Raw genomic sequence first — 22,382 nt, 5'->3', positions numbered from 1 at the left:
TTAGAAAGGATACAGCGTGGAACAATAAAGCAAACATTTAAAATCATTACATTTCAGAGCTAGACATGAGTACAGAATTGTTGCTGAGTTAGCAGTATTTGATTGCTCTTTTGAAAATGAAAGTTTGCACCAACTGTAAAGTGGTGCAAACTGAGTTTACTATGCAAAAGATGTTCTGCAGAATGGGACCTTACAGTTACCAATTGAAGCTGCTCTGGTAGATCTGATCTGTAATCTCTTGATGTACAAGCTTTACATAATGTATAACAATAAAGTTAACAAAACTTAAAATGTGTTTTTACTTCAAATGCAGCATTCATACTGTAAGAACAACCATACATATTATTTATCCAGTGATAAGAAATATTTGACCATTTGTGTTACTAGAAATATAATATGTAACATTGAATGTCTCACCTGGTGGGATGTACTGGCAGGATCCTGAAGCATTTACCAGCACGTTTGTATGGAACGTAGCATCAAACCTCTCGTCAGCACTGCAGGGAGAGACAGTGGATAATGTAAAGCATTTTGGAAGAAAGCACCAAAAACAAGGTAAATGGGGAGACTTCTACGAAACAAACAAGAAAGGGGAGTAAAGGGGCTAGAGGTTATAAAGTTGCAAGTTAAGAACCAAAGTAAAGACGGATGCAAAGATTAAATAAAACAAACAGACAATAGCCAGCAAGAAAAACAAAGGTGACAGACAGAGAGACAGAGACAACAGGGATTAGTGTAGATCCAGACAGACACTTTTACTTATTATCTTAAACAAACATGGTTGTCTGCCATGTCCTTCAAACAGAGAGGGATTGTGTACACCCAGAAAGCAAAGTAGGTCTACAGATATCCTAATCACAAAATTATACATTTCACACACGTACAAAAACATCCCTGGAACATCCCAAAAACAATAGAGTCAATTCAATATCTACTGGCTCAATGAAATGACCTTACCCATAATGACATTTCATTCAATGTGTGACCATAGCTATACTTATCGTAACATCGCAGATTTTACTGAAAACTGCACCTGGAGGAATGGAACATAAATGGGAAGGACATAGCCATAGCCACAGACAACTTGCACTTTATTTCATATGATGTTTATGGCATCTACATGTAAGTTAAGAGAACAGAATACGGTATATATTTTATGTTCAAATTAAGTATTGTGACACGTGTATTGTGATATCGTATCGTGAGGTGCAACCCGCTAACTAGTCACACAGCTAGTGAGACAGACGCTGTTTTGACAGAGCCACAAATTGAAAGACACCTATTACTTTTTTACATTTTGTTTAATGTGTGTGCGACACACTGAGACCAAGCACGCAGTGAGCAGTCGGTGTGACACTTCTGCCTCACTCCTGCACCATGGTCGGAAACCACGACGCGCTTGTGCATTCTGCTGCAACCTCAGATTCTCTTCCTGAATGTGTGCAAAGAGACAGAGAATTAGAGGAAAGGAGAGCTCTGGGCGATGGTCAGAGAAAGAAAGCATCCACTCCTAAGGAAGGGTTGTCCGCGTGTTCATGGAGATCCACAGTGCGTATTTTGCATACAGCCATCTACCATTTAGATCATACACTAGTCTGGCTTTACAGCACTTGGCTAACTGGGAGAGACTACCCTGCAGCGCACTGAAGAAACCGCCTTTCCTGCATTATCGTGGGTACTGCTTTATGATCAAACAATGTCAACTATGAAGTCCCGAGGCGGCTTCTTCTTCTTTATCCCACCTAGTGACTCAAAGAAGATCAGATACTTTAAATTGCTGTTTCCTGCAAAGGCATAACAAGCAGCCAGAGCATCTCCTTCAAAGCATGCAGTCACAGAGTGGAAACTCCAACATGGCAGCACTCAGGTTTGTGATCTTTGATACCTGTGTACCTCCTTCACTACCCGGTGGTTGCGTTAGACCTTAATTTGACGGACAGGATTGAAAAAATCAGGATCTATGGTTACTCGTCATTTACATTTATTTATTATAAACGGCAGAGTCTGTGATTTAATCCAATACACTTTTTTTTCCAATTCCTCCGGGTCCGCTAGCTGTTCATTTTGTATGTGCAATGAAAACAAATCTGATGTTCATAAATAGCCCAGGCTCTGTAAATTGGAACCAAACAAAGTGGACCGATCAACTAGAGCTGTACTTAATATCATTTGTTTTCACATTGAAAGCTTCTATTTAGGTTTTCAAATTAAGTTTTACATTTCTGTAAATACTGTTCTTTGTGTACATTGGGAGAACAAACTGTTTTTGACCACAGTGAACATTTTGTTTGACAGCCTTAATGCCAACAGAGATGGACAGTAGCAGGATATGTTGTTCAATTAAAACGAATTTTGGAAATCATTACATCTATTATATCTGAGTTTTGGACTGAGGACTTATATGGTAGTACACACGCTGGAGTGGCAGCGATCTCAGTACTCGATGTGTGTGTGTTTGATTTTTTTAAATAATAAATATACAGAACAAGCTTATGGACTGTGTATTTATAAGTTAATGGAGAGAAAAGATCAGGGTTACCATATTTGCCTTGGACGGACAACTTCTCATGGCCGTTTTAATCTTTTTCTGAAGGCTTAACACTCGCTCTGCTGCCACACCGTAATTAACCAGACTCTGAACATGTAGAAGCAGTCGCGTCACATGGATGACAAATCCCACAGCATGGGCTCCTTCTGCACCTGTGGCACAGCTGCATCATGCACCTCTGTGATCCTGTCACGTCTGTTCACAGACGTGCGCCAAGGCCTCCAGTCCATCGAAATGATGGACATGCCTTCATATTTTTCTGTCATTGTTTTAAAGATTCAGTCAGTGACAAAATATTTGGTTCACGCGACCTCTGGCACTACCTGTGGCTTCTTCCCCACCGCAGAGCTGACAATGGATCCTACCCTCACCGCACGCATGATGACGGAGCACCAGACCTTTACGACCGTAACAACTAACTTTACTAACATGGTACATCTGCCAGTCCCCCTCCCATGCTTGGCTCAAGGAGGGCTCCTCAGTCAAGCCTTAAGGCCGGGGTATGCCTAATTAAACAAACAAGTGTATACAAAGTGTCCACAACGCCGAAAGAAAAATCAGTTTTTAAGCTGTTCCAAATAGCCACAATTGAAGGTAAGACAGACCTTGCAGGAGAGACAGTGAGTCATAAAACAGAAATAAGGGGATACGCTTTTGGACAGTCTCTACTGAAGATCATTTGTGTTATTGCACTTGGTGATACTCAGAAAATAATGAATCTTCATACACAGATAGCCGACTGGCTCTGGAAGCCCGCTCCCTCCACACCTTTCCAATGGGAATTGGGCACTTTCCGACAATTTATATAACTTTACATTCTTGACACAACTATTTTGGTCACTTTTCATGTGAACAAGCACAAGCAACACGATGAATGGTTTCATAGTGTTTAATGTGCGCTGTTATCCAAACAACATCATGTCTTCACGCAAAGATTCTTAGATTTCCTGGTGTTCTTTTAAACGTTTTGTTCTCGTTGTCCCAGCTGAAGTCTTTCTACTGCAGTGACCTAATTTACAGATGGCGAACAGTAAAAGTTAATCTTTTCTCATAGTTTTAATCTCTCTTCCTGCTTGCTTTGTTGCTTCATAAAAACAGGAGTTAATGACTGTAATCATGATTTATAAAGTATGCATAAGGAATGTCAGTTTAAATCTGGGTCTCTGTCAGGACTATATTGCTGTTATCATTAGCGTTCACTGATCCCCACTTTAAGATGCTTAATGTTCTGTAACATCCAGGTTAGAAAGCCAAACCTCTCTCTTCTCCCTTTCCGTTGTTCATACACTTATATGTGTAAAAAGGTTAAAAACACCGAACTGCAGTACAAGGTAAGCATGTTTTATTCTACTTCATTTTTGAATATGTTGCGAAGATCAATCACAAGTCAGTATAAAAGTAGGATATAGATTCTGAGGGCCTGTGGAGTAGAGATTAAATATGACATTTTTATATTAATACTGATGTGACATTATAAAATATGTTATTACTTTCTGAACTGACTAGCTTAAAATGTTCAAAAGTGGTATTAAGTAGTATTTAATCAATACAACTTTAAAAGCAACTCTCACATAGCAGGTGTATGAATACAGCAATTAGGGTCATATTAAGTGGGAGGGAGGAGTACAAAACAAGGCATCATGAGGTGAGACAAGGCCAAGGTGCGTATGAGTGTGCCCTACCTGTTGTAGAGGAGGATATCTGGGACCCAAACCAGATGAGAAGGGAAGCGCAGATTCTGAACCCCAGGGTAGCTCTCTTGATTCCATGAAAGGTAAATGTCTGTCCAATACTGAAACAACAACAGAGAGAGTAAATGAGAGAGACGTTAAGTTGAGGGCATTGACACAAGTACAACGCACATATGAAAGATATGTGAACACATGACAGAACAGAGTTAAGAAATAAACAGATGTTGAACAAAAATGAAAGAATTCAAGACTCATATGGAGCTTCAGTCTCTAATTCTCCCTGTGATTACTCTATCAACTGATTGGGGTGTGTCCACTTTAAATTAACCAATCAGATGCTGCACTGTGTCCTTAAGCCAATCAAATCGTTGCTGTCAAACCTTTAATTAGGTTCTCCTCTCTGCTGCTGTCAATTGTCTTTTCGGCTCAAAACCAGATGCAACCCTCCTCCACCCCGGGATCCTCCAGTCAGCATTCAGTCCTGCTCGGGTTACAGCATCTCCCTTTCTGCCTTAGCAGAACTCAGCATCACTGCCCCTTGATTATCCGATTTCAGTCCAATCGCCTCGGTTCTCCCGTTTGAGTCCATATTGAGCAAGGGGCTAACTGAGCCCAGCATCAAAGCATCTAGAGGCAGAGGGAGCTAGTGTGTGTTACCTTTGTGCCTCTTTTCATGACTTACAATCTGTAGCAAGATGATATGTGTGTGTTACTGTTGTAGCTGTGTTTGTATGTGTGTAAATATGTATATGTCTGTGCAGCATCCGTATAAAAGTCATACAGATGGAGGCACTCAGATGTTGTAGCCAAAGGGCACATTCTCTGTGGAGCAAACACAGTCCCATAGCTAATGTGGCCTCTGTACACTGGGCACATCTGTTTGTACCTACATTGATATGTATGTCTTTGTGCATACATGGTCATCATATGCATACGATGTACAATGTGTATTTTTGTGTTTGCATAAATGTGCTCTTGGGATTGTCAATGTTTCCATGCACATGCCGACATGCATATGCACCTCACTCAAACAATTTCAAAGAGGTGCCATCCTTCTAAACTGGGCCTGCTGACATATGTGTCCACTCATGCAGCTAATGACTTAATCACTACACTTGTCGTCTGTGGGCCGTGGCTGTTTGGTGCTACAGAGCCTTCCTTTCATGTTGTTCACATGTCAGGAATAGACAAGCAGGACACTGGGCTACGTGAGGTAACAGCTTTCTAAGAATAGGTTTGGAGTCACATAACAGAAATCTAACAAAGCGTCACTAATTTGAAACATCTAGGTTCTCATTAAGAGAGTGAGAAATTCATTCTCTGAATGCAATATTTAGGGCAGTATTTTTGGGGTGTAGGATGTAAATATGCTCTTTATTTATCACACTTACCAGGAGAAGTAACATACTAAATAGTTGAGCAGGTGATTACATATAGTACTGATTGTCTTTTGTTATTTCACGTTCATGTACAGTACATCCTCCCAAAAAATCTGCTGCCACCAACTACAAAGCCTGCTTAGCCAGACCATTCAGTATACTGTGTGCAGAGATAATAGTTTTAAGTTTTTCCTTCTTCCATTATTTAATATATTGATATACACACACACACACAACACTTGCATTTAAGTTGTATCTGGATTTAAACCAAGATCATTACAATTCACATAAAAAAGCCTATCCATTCGGATGTGGGACATTCATTGCCTGATAAACCTGAAATCCTAAAATCCTCTGGGATGAAGCGAAAGTGAACGTGACCCTTCTCCGCCTGCCTGTGATCTTCTTAATGTACTTCTCAAGTCTCTTTCAAAATCTGCTGCATCTGCAAAGCCCCCTCAAGCCATCACACCAAAGTGGATGCCCGTATTGACAAGGTGGCTTCCTGAATAATTGATTCATTCATAACTTGTAAGCCAAGTCAGCAACCAAGTCAAACTGAATGCGTGTAGGCTGTGATATCCTTCTGGGGTGTTCTGACTGGGGCTGCTGTGATAATGAGGGTGTTGCACCTACCTTACTGACACGTTCCTGAGAATTGTAAATTCCCTGTACCATTAACTTCATTTCACCTTTACATAATAGGATAGTTGTGCTGTAGCTGAGCTAAGTAGCTTAGTTTCCTCATGCCGATGGCAGTACTTGATGCTGTTAAGCTTTGACAACTCAATGACGTATTCACAAAAGTATTGTGCTGCTGTTTTGACTGCTAAACCTGCACAAATGAGACAAACAATAAACCATGTAAGAGTTTGGAAGGTTGTGTCTTTCCAAAAACTAAAAGACAAAAGCAAGGAAATGTATCAACCCATCAACTGGTGAGGACATACTGACTTCCTAGGACATTGAGGCTGAGCTTCTCTTAACTTTTAGCACAGTGTCTTTCATATGGCCATGAAAGATCTGCAGTCATTTCAGCCAGAAAACTCAATGGTTGGTCAATGGTTAAGACGTTAATCTTTGGGAGAACGGAACGCTCACAAGCATAACAACAGCCAATGTAAGGCTTAACAATACATTGTCCTGAGATAATATCTTTAACATTTGTATTTGCTTTCTCATTTTCCTGTGAGCCTTATGCTGATGATGATGGCCTATTAATTTTGCTATTTTTAAGTATAAAATAATAAATAACTCACAACATATAATTTTTGACAAAACATAATGGTACTGCCTTTTATTTCGAAGGAAACAACGCATCATGACATTTGACACTTAAGGATCTTGTATTTTTTTTTGTCACATGAAGCCCTGGAGATTCACTTATTCATAAATGTCTTTGTCGGTCACAGAAAACAGATTCTGTTCATAACTAAAGGTTATTGGTTGCAACTCTAGTCTGGCTCAATGCCTTCAAATGCAGTGAGATGTGAACACTTTTTGAAAATGAATGAATAAATGGCCGAGCCCATAGGACACAAGCATCACACACACGCTTTCCAAAAATAAACCAAATGACACTTATAACACAGGGATCAAACAAAAAGAGCTTGAAGAGGGGACATACCAGCTGCAGCCAGGCGTTTGTGATCAGCACCTGGTTCTTTTCATCCTGCAGGGGAAAGGAGAACAATCAGCATGGAGGAGACATTGCTGTGGACAGATAATGAAGTTATTTATTTTGCAACGTGAGAGAAAAAAAGAAATAGAAAATACATGTCTGGTAAACATGAGGCGAGATTATGAGACAGATCGGCAATAATGTCAAACTGCAGCTCAATAGACTCAGAGCAGACATGCTCTCCGGATGCCAATGATGCACACTTTTTTTTCCTTCTTTTTTCTGTTACAGCACTCTTGTGATGTAAAGTAGCAGAAGTGGTGTTTTGCCATTTTAAACAATTCATAGATACTAAGGAAATAAAAAAAGAAATAATATAGGTAAAACTGCAATTTGAACCTGAAATAGACATTGAGCAGAAATGATGTGGCTCTTCAACATAGAGATGCGTTTACAGCTATTTATATCTACGGCGTGAAAACAAATAAATAAACACTATTAATTCAGCTGCATTTCATGTATCCAAGGGTCAGTTCATGGTCAAATAACCAGAGAGAGAAAAAAGGGAAAATGTGGACGAAGGCGTGGGGGGGAAAAGTAAAGAGAGGAGAGTGAGATCTATAAGAGTGGCAGAGAGAGAATCAAAACAGACAGAGGCTGAGATCATGAGTCAGCAAAGAGAGAAAAAAAGAGTAAAAGAGGTCAGACGAAGAGCCCCAAGAAAGAAGAGCAAAGACGTCTCGTGTGAGGTTGGACTTCTCTAGAGTCTGTTTAGCACAATCCTACATGACAGCGACAAGTTGTACTCCTTGTTGAACACTGGTGCGCTGTGTGTCTCACGGATTACCGCCCTCTTACCTCTGAAGAAAATGAGGAAACAACTCGGCAGCATGCTCTATTCTGTTTCTTCACATATTTGTTCTTTTTCATTCATTTTTGTAGAATCACTCTTCCCATTACTCAAGATACAATTACACCGCAAGTTCAACCCTTTGATACTTTTCCTTTCTTGTGACAAAATCAATTTGCTCACTTTATTTCTTTATATTTGTCATCCCACCAGACCTCATCTAATTCATAGTTTTATTTCGTTTCATACACTTTTTGCTCGTAGCAGCCAGCTTTTCTTCCCTCACTACATTTTAGTTCCAGATTTTACTGAAAGAAAAAAACATGATATAAGCATGAGAGATACAACTCTTTACTAAAGATTAAACCACTGTTTTTTGGCTTGTAACCCCTCACAATTAATTAATTAATTGAGGTTCCTTTTCATCCTCCATCCTCCTCCTTAGAAAAAGGATTTTGGACAGTGATGCAACAGAAGTCATGAATATGGATTCACTATACACTCAAGTTTGGAACAACTACTAATATGAAGTATTGTTTTTCCGATCGCATAACTGTCGAGACATTATGCACCTGACTATCTTAATAGTTAAGCCCAAAAAAATGACCATATGTTATAGATAGTCTATGCAAGCAGATTTGTACGACCCATATTAACCTTTGTGTTTAGGCTGTGACCTCTAGTAGCTGTAGAAATTATGAGGGAAGCAAAGGAGGAAGCCAGGTGTCATAGTTTAAAGGGTGACCAAGTCTACATAGGAGGAGCTCTGGGTGGATGAGTAAAACAAGTACTAGGAGACCGCTGTTTACCCCCCGTGTGAAACCAAAAGTCAATGCGTTGAGTTATTTAAAATTATGTATGTAATTATGTTAGTACGTAACCACGTCACATATGTCATGTAACAAACACACTTATGTGAACACGAACCACGATCACATTCACGTCAAACAATAGTAGACATTAAATTTATTATGTCTTTTAGGTATAAGGACGTGTTGCTTAAAGTACATAATTCCATCATTATTCTTTGACATTATTATTAAGATGTATGGATGAACCTTAAAAGGTGGTTAAAATCGGTGTCATCGATGAACAAGCAAAGCAAACATTGCTGCTTTTAATTTGTGCTTAGTGAAAACAATTTTCACTCATTCACCGCTCACTCTCTCATCCTCGCCTCCTCCCTAACTCCCTCCACGCTCCAGTCTTATCTCCCCCTGTATCTCTGATTTTAAACAGCCTCCTTTCTCCGCTGCTGAAATAGAACAGCCTCCAATTGTGTGCTTCACAAAGCATGTGTTTCTATTCCGTTGGCGAGAGTGGTGCGATCGAGCTTGCTATCATGGAGATTTGGCTTTGGTTTCAAGGTTGTTGTGTTTTACTTTGTGCCTGCCCTTTCTTTTGTTGTGATTTGGGAGATTTTGCTCGACTTCAATAAGCTGTATCAGCCCTGTCACACCCACTCTAATCTCCTGGTAAATCTGCCCTGATTGGTTTTATACAGACTGGCAATGGACAATTGACTTCAAAGACACTCAATTGAAGAAAAGAAAATGTGAAGAAAAGAAATCATGAATCATCTCTTTAGATTATACTATATATTATTATATTAACTATATAGTGTAAAGCAGCATTCATTCAGAGGAATGTTTCTGGCCGTGTTAATCTTCGTCAAGAACAGCACTTAGTTTTTGGATTTTTCTGTCTCTCTTTCTCTTTCATTCTAGACTTACATGTTAGTGTTTATGCATTTCATGGAACCTTGAAAGTGGTGCAGGAAGTTTTCAGGTCCTAAAAGCAAACATTTGAGAAAATACTGAATTTGCTTTCCGGTTGCCGAGTTAAGCCCCATTTGAAATGGATATATTTATATAGAGAGGTGGGTTTATTTTACCATTACCTGCGCGCATATGGGGTACTTTTTAACCCCCAGTAATAACTACAGCTGCAGTCCCCTTCCAAGTTTTTCTGCGAGAAAAGCTATTTCCATTCCTTTGCGTCTGTGTGAAATTTCACTTTTGTGTGCAAATGGAGGAAATGTTAAAGGTTTTGCTTAATCTGTAACACAGAAACATGTTAACATCATCATAGAGACTGGAAATAAATTAAATGTTAGCATATGGTCACATTTGGGAGAGACAGTGTGTGTGTGTGTGTGTGTGTGTGTGTGTGTGTGTGTGTGTGTGTGTGTGTGTGTGTGTGTGTGTGTGCGTGCATGCGTGTGTGTGTGCGTGTGTGTGTGTGTGTGTGTGTAAAAGAGAGACTTTGTAGAATGTTTTGGAACTGGGTTGGTGTGCTGCTTGTTGATTGAGTTATTGGATGGCAGTTTGTGACCCTGAGTATGTCTACCAGAGGGAACTCAAATGCACTCAGGGTATTTAGCTTAAAGGAAACTCACTAAAATAGCTTACAGGAGCTCAGGCTGTTCTGGGTCAATAGGACTCAAATCTATTCAAAAATGTTATTGAAAAAGTGTCACAACTATCACACATTTGCATAACTGGCTGTATAAATAGTGTCAGAAATATTAGTATTTTGCATTTTCGTGATGTTTATTCCTCAAGCCCCCGGTGAGTAAAAGCCTTTATAGTTCCAGAGCAGCAAGGTGAATATGTTATTCACCACCTATAACACTGTAATGTTAATCCTCTCCATATGGGGCTTTAGATGAGGAGATTGATGCCGCTCTCATATTTGTCAATTTAATACAAAGCTAGGACCGGCAGCTGTTAGCTTAATTTAGCACTGGAAGCATGAGTGACACAGCCAACCTGGATCTCTGCAAAGGTCACAAAATGCTCCGACCGAAAACTTACTAATTAACATATTATATCTCATTTGTGTAAACCATGTACATTAAAAACCACAGGTAAAAATTACAATCCTCCGTTTCAGGGGGGGTTTTGTGATGGACTATTTTTTGACTCAGTTGACAGCCATCCAGTAGAGACTCCAAGAAGTCACCGATGAATTGTGTTACCTTTGGACAGAGCCAGGTCAGCTTTTTCTCTCTGTTCCCAGTCTTTGCCGTTTTTGGCAAATTGAAAAGCATTTTGGATAAAAACACTATATAATTGCAGCTATTTATTTATATTTATTTCCTGTGAGTGTGATACTTTTATTATAGCATTATCAATACTGATGTACTAATGTGTAAATAGCATTTTAATGTTATATTTGACAAAGCGTACTTAGTTACTGAACCTTGGCATCTTTGTTAGCTACATAAGGCACATGGTGGCCCTTCCCATACTGGATGGTGACCCGTCCTGTGCTTGTCTGTCAGTCTGCCTGTGTATCTGCCATTATTCATGCTGAACTCAGTCTGCGGCTTCAACCTGCCCCAGTTCCCTGGTTAGAGAGTTACCCAGGAGCAGATGGAGGAATCAAAGGCCACATTACACACACACACACACACACACACACACACACACACACACACACACACACACACACACACACACACACGTGGGAACCAGCTTTATATTATTTACAAACTGCCCAATGAGCTTATCCATTATGTAGTGATTTTGCGAACAGTGTAGTTAACAACAATATCTAAATAGTAAACACACATATCAATCACATGTCAGCCATAATCAACAAATGTTTTTCTTTGGTTTCTGTACATTTATAGCTAAAGTATGTGATTCGTTCTTTCGTTTGTTCTAATTCGAGCATAACTGTTCAATCAACAGCACCTTAATAACATAAACTTAAAAAGCACTAAATACTCTTGTCACATTGTGCGCCATGTGTTCTCTCGGGAGAGGCCTCGGCTCTTGACTGTGTCTCCAGTCTGTCGTTTGCAAGTTTCTAAGAATACATTCAAATGTTGTTATATATGTATGCTTAGGGGACTTGCCCATATTAATAATAGAATAAGAATTATATATTATATCCCACCCTATATATGGCTTTTACCACCATGTAGTTATCATAAGAAGACATACACATCTTGTGACAGGGCTGGCTCAGGGATGTGACGAAGTGTCGGCTTGGGTTTTTTGGATGAGTGCGCCGGTTGTGTGGTGGAGCCTACAGGCAAAAGGTTATGTGTGGGTTGGAGAGAGGTTAGGTGCCTGAGACGGGGAACAGGAGGAAATACACAACAAAGCGCATGGTGAATAAAGAAGAAACAAAGAAACTCTACTCGACCACATTGAGCTAAATTAGGATTCTGTGTGTTTCTGGGTAACATTGATATCACTCTAGAGAAGCAGACAGTTATTTGTGGTTAAAGTACTAGAAACAACTAATCTGGTTCCGTAGAAAGGTTTAAAAAAAAAAGGCCAATGACCAGACAATCTGCTGTCAAGCCAAATCCTGAAGCATTTGTATGACTCAGCAAAGGTAATGTAAGTGCCATTTCAAGTTTGAATGGCAGTCAGTGTTACTGGTGGAGGCGGAGTATACCATGTACTTCATCTTGTCTGCATTTAAACTCTAGCCTGTGATTCAGGAGGGATAATTGGAAAGTATCAAAGACAGACGGAGGACGAGTCAGGGGCTGGAGTGGAGCCTGGGGCAGATAAAATTGTATCGTCAGCAAAAAAACGTGTCAAGGGAGAACACATTGTTATCAATGACTGAAGCTGCAGCTGTTATTGTGCTGTGACCTGTGTTAAGTGGAGTTATACGCCTCACTTTTTCTCGGCTGCATTATTTGCTTAAAAGTGAATGCTGAACCACGTCTACAGTTTGTGTTTATTCAACCCAAACAACCAATGTAACAGTGATGGTCACAGTTACGTAGCCAGGTGACAAGCAGAGTCATTGTACCAGCTCTCACTCTTTATTCGTTCTGCTAAACTAAGCTGCTGCTGTAGCCGTATGTTTAACAGACATATATGGAAGTGGTATTGATCTTCTCATCTAATGCTCAACAGGAAGAGAAATAAGTATTTTTTCCAAAAAACGAATTGAACTAGGAGACTCACTGTTGTGACCAGAATGAGAAAAAGCTCAAAGCCGGAGGAAGACTGAGGAGCAGCTCGGGAAAAAAAGCAGCAAAAATGTGCGAGAGCATATCTCAACACTGAGATTACATTTTCTTGTTGAATGAAAGAAAGGACTGAGAGCCTGTGGTGCCAGAAAATGAAAAAGGATCGAGGGAAGAAACAAAGAAGTTGCTCTTTCAAAGACAAATAGTCTCAGTTGGTTTGGTGCTGCAACTGGTACAACAACAGTTTTAACTTCAGAGGAAGAATGATGTTTAGTAAGCACAAATGGTTACATCAGCATGCACCACAGTCACTGAATCAGATGGAATACCTTTAACACAAAAGACAATCCTGAAAAACTGTTTCATAAAGAGTACGTCCTCCTTTTCACCGTTGATTTTAAAATGAATTCCACACACATCCTTGCTTTCTTTTTGTCTGTCTTTAAACATTCTCTATACCTTAAATGTGCCAAAACACACACAGGCGCACACACTCACCACGTCAATGATTTGTAGCAGTGTGAGGCCGAGTTCCACAACAATGGGCGCAGAGTCGTTTTGGACGGGTCTTTCCAGACGATTGTAGTTTACCATCAGGTCGCGGTACAGCTTCCGTTGGTACACACCGCCATGACAACCTGGAGAAACAATAGGATGGAATATGAGAGTGGACAGAAAGAGTGTGAAGGATGAAAGAGAGGAAGAAGGTTAAAGGATATAAATTGTTGTGGGTTGTAAAGGAGGGAAAGAGGTAGGGAAAGAATAATCGATTGTGGTTTTACAGGAGTAAAAGAGAATAGTAACAGGTGAGAGAGGAGAAAGTAGAAGAATGTCATGGTAACTAAAACCATGACTTAAGTTTCTGCCCTGCCTATGATGTGTTGACCCAAATGCCATAGTTTCTAATACTCATAAGCAATAAGCATTTGATGAGTGGTTATTAACCCACTTAATGTAATTGTTAGCCGACACAAGTGTTCATTAATGTATTCATCACAAACCATAAGTCTCCCGGTGGATTCCTTTAAGTGGAGGCTGGTGTGAGAACAGATAACGACTGACAAATTTAATAAAACACAGGCTGTAATAACATAACATGTCTTCATGGGGGAACTTGTTAGAAATTAGTAAGAAATACTATACATTATTAAACACTTAAAACATCCTTGCATTTGCTTAAATAGTATTATTAAACTATAGTTTAGAACATTTTGTAGTATACTACAAAATGCAAAATTGGCACTACTCAATCATTTAAAAATAATTCTCTCAAGTTAAGGTTGCCACCATATAACAAACTCCCAGACTCCCTCATCCTTAAGTGTCACATCTCAGCCACAACTGAGAAGGTCTGCTGGCATCTCCCGGATGTTGGAACATATCCCAGCAATTACAGAGTGACAGCCAAGAGGCAAGTTCACCGACAGTGGCTGAGTGGATGACTAATTAGCTAATAAGGCAAACATAAGCAAAGACAGCTCCCTGTGTGTTTGTGTGTGAGGGTGTTGGCAAGTGGTAGGTGGGGCACCCCTAAATCTTAGCATAATGAGGAATCTGCATAATGGCAGCCAGCAAAAGTGTTGAGAGTCGATGGAGCGAAGCGAATTGAGCCAAAACAAGCTGAACATCTTTGGGCTTAACAGTTAAGAACCCTGACAAAGAGCTCCTGTAAGAATGAACACATCTCTGACTGGGTGGCATCGTGGGCTGTAAATTGCATTAAGTCATTAAGTCAATGCCCGACTTCCTACCAGAGTGTTTTCATTGTTTGCAACACATAGTGGGTGTATCACTTTTCTACAATAGTGTTCTTGTCCTTTAAGTAGCACTCCACAGCAAACACTATGTACCTCCTGCCTGTGAGACAGAACACACAGTCAAAGACAGTAAGTCATGAACAGTTTGTTTTTAGGGTTCAAGCTCGGGAAGACACAGAGTACTTCCTGAAGAAAGCAATTGTCATCAGTTATTATCTTCAGAAATCAAATGCTGGACCCCCAAAAACCTTCTCTACTTGAATGAAAACAAACCCCCATTTTTAACGTTATCAGCTGATTGCTTGGGTGTTTTCAGTGGTTATCACTGCCATTGTAATGCTTCAGACAAGCCACAATACATCTCCCACATTGTGAAAGTGAAACATACCATTGTGACCGGATCCATTCTGCCTACATAACTTAGACTCACATAGCCTCCGTGGACAGACTGAGCTACTAACAGGTCCAGTAGACTGCACGAGATACATACAGTATGTTGTTAGTTGGTTGTGAAGAGATATTTTTTGCTTTTGCTGACCTCCGGCCGTTGGACTTTATACTTTGCTGTAGTGATGTACAAATGTACTCCAGGGTGCATCAGTACACCATGACATCACTGGTGGGAGTGGTTACAGGTGCAAAAGAGCTGAGGTGGAACAGACTTGAAACTTTCACCCAGAGATGGCAGTAAAACACTGCGTTTCTGCCTGGTGTTAAGTCACTCTTTAAAGACCTCTACTATCAACACCAAATACTAGCTGATGGCAGCTTTACTCCCTAAGAAAAATAAAGCTTAACTGATATTAATCTGCCTTAGCTGAAAAAGTACAGATCAATATCACTTGACAAACCTAGAGCAAATAAAACAGCGTTCCCTTTTGACCAATGAAGCAAGGAGAATACCTAATGTAATGTTCAGTGTGTTTAACAGCCATATGGGGGTGCTGTAAGAGGATCTTAACTATTAGGCCCTTTCAAGGGAGTTTATGTTCTTGGGGTTTTCTAATGTCGCATTAAACCTTTAGTACTTTTTAAATATAGGTTTATGTTGAGTGAATTAAAAAGCACATAATTATCTTAGAGCTATTATTTCTTTTGCAAGGTCAAGCCATGTAATGTGTGGTATATTCTTCACATTAAAAAAACAATTGTATTGTTTTAAATGACAGAATTTTAATCTGAAAATCCACTAACTACAGTTTATTTGGGACCTGCATGCGCAATATAGGTTTAGGCAAGATTTTGTGTTTCCCAAATGTTCACAATGGAGGGGGCAAGTGCAAAATGTGCCTTTTCTAAACATTGTTTCTGTTACAATCATAAGCAGTATGTGCACATTTTATTCAAAATGTCACAACAAATGAAAGTAAAAAAGGCGCATTTACATCAACTGGTTTGGAGTAAATAAAGTAGGCTACAGTGTAGTTTCAATTAGTTTGACTTATTCTTTCATGTCAGCAGGTATTGCCCATGCTTCATGCGGTCCAGAGACAAAGACAACCATTCGCACATTATGGGAATATTTAGGAAGACAGCAGAAACATTTTTTTGCCAAACGTACTTTCATAATTCAAGTCGTGTATCAAATCTTTTTAAAGGCAAAAACCACCTTTATCGAGCGTAAAACATATTGTTGCACAATTTAGGAATTTTGCCTTTTCTATACAGATTTTACAAAGCGATACTTCAAAGTGAGCGTACACATACGAATGGAAACAGACGTGTCAACCGCTGTGTTGTATCTGGTTGTTGAAAAGAGCCAAACAAATACACTCTGCCTTATTCATTGTATACATCCCATGCTGTTGCATAATGTGGTGTGTGGCTATATAGCATCTGGATTTGGAGGGAGAGACAGATGGACAGATAATTAAATGATTCATTGAAATAAATGAGGATAAAGTTCTGTCTCGTGAAAGATTGCTTGAAAACGCATGTGTGTTGTGAAGGATAACAACAGATAGCTCAACATCAGGGTTCTACCCGAGTGCACTTAACGTGGCTGACAGTGTGAACTGTCACGATGGAGGAGGTCACTAGGGTTTTAAGGAATAACAGATTACGGTCTCATTATGTTGTGTGGCCTAAGGGCAACTACTGCAGTGTGGAGAATGTACAGGAAAAAATTATTCCATGATAGTTAACCTCTTATGGATTGTTCATCTTTATTTCTTCAGGAAGAGGCTTACAATGTTGTGGTTGTCAGGAGCACCTGTGTAAGCATGGATGTGCTGAAAATCAATTAACATAATGCTCACAGCATCATTACAAAGAAATTGGAAAATGAATACAATACACGGTTTTGGTTCAGGGAGGGAAGTGATTGGTGAGTCTCATTAGTTGATAGTAGGGCTGCAACGAACAGTTTCTTTCATTATTGATTAATAAAAAAAATTGAATTTAATAATTGTGTCTATCAAACATCAGACAACAGTGAAACATGTTAATCATGGTGACTGAGAGCCCAAGATGTGGTAATGAAATGTGTAATTTCACTCAGTCCAAAACTCAAAGATATTCCTTTTCCTCAAGTGTAGGTAAAACAAGCAGCAGAAATATCACAAAGAATGTAATCATCAAAAGGTTGTCATTTTTGCTCGAGAAATCACTGAAATGGTAATTGAATATAACCATAGTAAATACTACAACAAAACCTCCACCAACAACAATAACAACAACAACAATATATATATATATATATATATAAGCTATACAAAATAGTAAATAATTGTTAGATACAGTTAGCAGTCACAGTTGAAAGACGCTAAGTTTCGTTGTCAAACTGTCCCTTTTTTTTAAAGAATCCTTATTGTCCCAATATTCATGTTGCCCTCAGAGCTTCCCTCTGACATACATAATTCCTGCCTAAGTGCTCCACAGCCACACCATAGTGCTCCTCTTGTCGTCTTTTGCATCTCCCAGCATGTCGTTCCACAAGCTCTCAGTGAATTGCTCCACGATCCAGAGCCTCATTAGAGATACTGAACATACCAATGCAGACAAAGCCCTAACGTGGCCTGGAGGCATCTATCAATTTCAAATGACTACCATATATCTCTCTCTCGTGGCATTGGAGACCTCGCTTGTTTACATTTCAGAGCCCACTGGGGGCCTCGTTCGATCCTCAATCATTAAAGCTCAGTTGTATTGTACAGAAATAAAAAAGGAGTCTATTATTGCTGTGATGCTGCAGCAGTAGGTACACAAGTAATTCACTTCATGAGTATAGCTCAATCTTGAAACAACTCCCTGCCTTCAAAATATTTTGTACAGACTTATTGTTCATGGTGAGCTTGTTATTGTCTTGTCATAAACAGTGACACTCACAGGTTTAACAAATCATTGAGACAAAACATGCCAACGGTGTACTTGAAGATTTACAAGTAAAAATGTATGCCTGAGATTACGTGAAGTAACAGAAACAGTGAAGTGAAATGCTATGTGAATCAATTTGAAAGAATACAACCTGGGAATAATTCAGTAATGGACTATGCTATGACAGGTATTTTTAGTAGTCTTGTCAAACTCCACACCTCCAGTTCGCCACACAGACTTTCGAGGAGTTTTATCGCACCATCGGGGTTATTTTCTTGAGAGCTACATGAAATGAAACTGTGCTTGCATAATAAAAGTTTAAATTCCAAAGTAAAATAAAAACTACAGGTCCATCAAAACACCTGTGTATCTCTAAGTATCCCTGCTCTTCCTTCCTCTTTTAGCTATGCAATGTGGCATTTCTACTTTATACTCATGCAACGGTTGAAGTGAAAGTCCAGCAACATTATATTCGGCTGACAGTTTTTAGTTTTTTTAAATAGACCTCTGTTTTCAAAAGAGGAAATTTAGTTAGGTTTAAGCAACAAAATTCCTTGGTTAGGTTTAGTCATTTAAAATAACTACAGAAGTGGAGTTACTTAAGTATGAAAGTCACATAAGAAATAAACCAACGTTGACTTCTCGTTTTACACGTGGCACAAATGACTACTTCCTGGTTGAAACACAGATTTTGTTTGCTCATTTTCAAAAGGAATGACTTATTTGGATCAATGATTGCTTCTGAAAATGTGCATAGAGTGCATAGAGTATGGCTGAAGGCAATGTGTGTGTAACATTGTTACCTGCCTTTCCATAGAGCCTCCAAAAACATTCACATGCAGTCAATATTAAAAAAGAGTAAATATGAACCATTTGTTTGGCTGACCCCAGCGTGCACACACCTTGCATGATCACATGACACACCCTTAAGGCTTCTCTGTAGGTCAGTAGAGAGCAGGTGCGGAAAAAAACTTTTTACACCCCAAAGACAAATCCTAATCTGTTTTTGTTTCACTTGTATCATATTGGCGCTTTCAAGGGCCAGAAGACTACCCATAACAGAATGCTGCTCGCAGCAATAGTCACTTTATACTAAGAGGGACAATGCCAGAGAAGTGTCAATGATTAATGTCCCCAAGAGGCAGTGCAGTTTCCAGATTGTCGTCAGAATTATTAACACATGAAAAACTATTCTGAATCTATACAATAAATAAAATACATATAGTACACAATGGACCATTGTCACCACAACCATTTGAGTATGAGCTATGAAAACAAGAAACAACCTGCGATCAATCCAACAGGTGACTAAATGACAATAATATTGTATAATACTTTTAAAATATTGTTTTTATAGCTTCTGCTTATCCACATGTTGGTTTAAGCATGAATACATTTTCTTTGACAGATGTTTCTTTGGTTTTTAACGTTGATGTTGCTTGTGCATTCAACTCAAGAGCATGACAGCACTCACAATGGATATCCCACCAGAGAGAGGAGAGAGATTAAATATTGATAACCCTAATCAAATCACATCAAAGCAGCTGGTTTACAGATAGCTGTAATAAATCAATAAATATCCAATATATGAAAAGCAAAGAAGACAGTAGAACAGAATACGATGGGGTCAACTGATGTTCCTCGAGAATATCAAACACGGTCACTTTGTTAGCTTGTGTAAATATATCTAAACATGTTTCCTCTGACCCAAGACACAATGATCAAATTCAAATGTACAAGAATGATCCATTTTGGTGGCTGTGGTGCTGCATCATCTTCTTCCTCTAGGGACAGTTTCTTAAACCTGCAGCAAAGCACATCCAGCAGACACAGAGAAAAACAACCATTCATTTGAAGTTGTGTTGATGGTCACTTTAAGAATGTAAGTTCAATATTCACTCTCCATTTAACTCTCTTGTGGAAAATACCTGACTGTTAAGCTACAGGCCAACCAACAAAAACCATTGAGCTGAAAGATTCCCATTAATAATATCAGAATATTGACAAGCGCATGTTAATTAAATTATGTCATCCCTATATAACATTGTCTATAGGAGCTTGATAAAGAACAAAAAAGCACCCAAAAGCATATTAAAAGGGTGTTAAATGAATAAGCCAAATTGTCACCAGGGTAATTAAGGCAGTTGAATAGTAATAATCAGAAACCATAAAGGACTTGTCTGTGAGTCACCTTGGATGCAGATGAGTCATTCAATTGCATATTTCTTTCATTTGATATATGCACAGTGACGTAGTGGCTAACAACATAGACAAGCCATCAACAGGTTTAGATATTCGCAAGAGTACATTTGACACCCTGTGCCCTGAGAAGCCTATTGGAGGGACTGTTATGTGCAGCTCGACAGGAACACTGGACCCAAACGCCGTCAATGATGGAGAAGCAACTTTATTGCTAAACAGGATTCCAAAAACAGGCTTCAAAAACCAGGATACAAAACACGCACACAAGATCTTCCACGATCTAGACAAGACGAACCGACAAAGGGGAATGACATGAACAGGACTTAAATACAGAGGGCTGGTGCAGGTGATTGGACACAGGAGGAAACAATCAGGAACAGGGCAGACAATCACAGGGACAGGAAGTGAAGAGAAACAGAGGACACGAGAGACAAGGACTTCAAAATAAGACAGGAAACACGAAACAACACTTCAGATCCTGACAGGGACAGCGTCTGGAACAGAGGGTGCACATGATACAAACAGCTAATTGCGTGCACAGGAGGGAATGTGTGACCCTGTACTAAGAACTTAAATCCTGCTTGTATGTTGTTCTAGAAAATGTCTGTTGAGACACCAAATCACTCCCCAATGAGGAAAAACATCACTTTATTGAGGGTAGAAATCTCCTTGGTACTTCCAGACATTTTCATATAGACATTTCAAAGACATGCAGCTCAGGTTAATAGGACTTTAATTTGCCCGTAGGTGTGAATGTGAGCGTGAATGGTTTTCTGTCTGTGCCTTGAGATAGTCCAGGTGAACTCTGCCTTCACCCAAGTTCAGCAGTTGTCATAGGATCAATGCACATTATGATCATGCAGAGCATTGAGTTACAGTGTCTCTCTATTGTCTGCCTTCTCTACTTTAGTCAGACAGAGCAAAGGTACTAAACAAGTGTAGTAAAACATGATTGTATGAGTACAACTTTTATTTTAAAGAAGAAAACGTCCACATTTGTACACCAGGGATTCAATTAGAGAGATGCAACCTCCTCCGAGGTTTCTCCGCTCCAATGTAGTCACGCATTTAGCAATCCTTTAGCTGCAGATTACATTTAAGGGATGAACGGCCCCAAATAGGCTTCCCGCATCACCTCCGGTCCACGCGCTGCACATTTAGTAACACCGACGTTTATTAAACTGTGGTGATCTCAAGGGATTCAGCAGCAGAAATGTAAACATTTGAATGTGCAGTAAGATTCATGCTGAAGGTGATTCTTTGAGTCCTACTTTAAATTGCTATTCTGAATGAATAGTATTACTTTTTTTTTTTTCTTGTCTAATAAAATATATTGTTCGGACAACTCCAACGCCTTTGACAGTTCTGCAAGCAGCACCAGACGTGCAGTGCACTAAGCCGAAGTGTGTATGAACTGCATGACGTTCAAATGACACAATATATTCATCCGTTGATAGGCAGACAACAGCCTGAAGGCTCCATCAGTGACCCACCTTTACAGCAGAATGTCGCCCACAGGTAAACTCCAATCAATACAGATCCAGGACACTTCCGAGGCTCCATGGCAGCGGCGGAGCGGAACTCCCTCTGTAGCCCGCTGGGGATGTCAAACTTCGAGGGAGTGCAGTTTTGTCAGACTGCTGGTGCCTCTCTCTCTCTCTTCTCTTTCTCTCTCTTCTCTCTCTCTCTCTCTCCTGTCTCAGCCACCGTGTGCGGCGATGATGACAGCCACCTGTCCGCTGGCTGCTCCTGCGCAGTGGCGTCACGGTGTATCCCTTCATGCCATGTGGGCTTTATCCTCATCTGATTTATAGGTGATGGTGACTAAAATAGGGACGACCACGCACGCAGGGATCCGCAACAGACATGCCCCCGCCCCCTATCGTTTGGAAAACGTGTTCTACGCATGCAAATGTTTTTAATTAAACATTTGTTCAAACCTTGTTGAGTGCATGCTGAACTTGATCACCAGGATCTTGGAGGCATCCCTCCGTTTTTGTTTTGGCAGTGGTGAACATGACCTCTCTTCCAACCAAAAATATGGCTAAAATCTGTGACAGCCTCATCAATGTCC

At 39.8% G+C, this 22,382-nt stretch overlaps 1 protein-coding gene across 1 annotated transcript in view; it reads right to left on the bottom strand.

The window, feature by feature from the left end:
• LOC117731385 (neuronal acetylcholine receptor subunit alpha-7-like) overlaps positions 1 to 21,871 on the bottom strand; it is a 28,307-nt gene extending 6,436 nt beyond the window's left edge. Inside the window, exons 1-5 of the mRNA XM_034533714.1 lie at positions 21,802 to 21,871; positions 13,533 to 13,672; positions 7,246 to 7,290; positions 4,231 to 4,340; positions 418 to 497 (exon numbers count right to left, since the gene is read on the bottom strand). Coding sequence (XP_034389605.1) covers positions 418 to 497; positions 4,231 to 4,340; positions 7,246 to 7,290; positions 13,533 to 13,672; positions 21,802 to 21,871 — 445 coding nt within the window. The remainder of the gene's footprint in view (positions 1 to 417; positions 498 to 4,230; positions 4,341 to 7,245; positions 7,291 to 13,532; positions 13,673 to 21,801) is intronic.
• Positions 21,872 to 22,382: the final 511 nt, after the last annotated feature.

The sequence above is a fragment of the Cyclopterus lumpus genome, chromosome 1 (genome assembly GCF_009769545.1).
Source record: "Cyclopterus lumpus isolate fCycLum1 chromosome 1, fCycLum1.pri, whole genome shotgun sequence".
Taxonomy (NCBI): domain Eukaryota; kingdom Metazoa; phylum Chordata; class Actinopteri; order Perciformes; family Cyclopteridae; genus Cyclopterus; species Cyclopterus lumpus.
The sequence above is the reverse complement of the archived record's forward strand: the minus strand, read 5'-3'. Positions and strand labels throughout refer to the sequence as shown.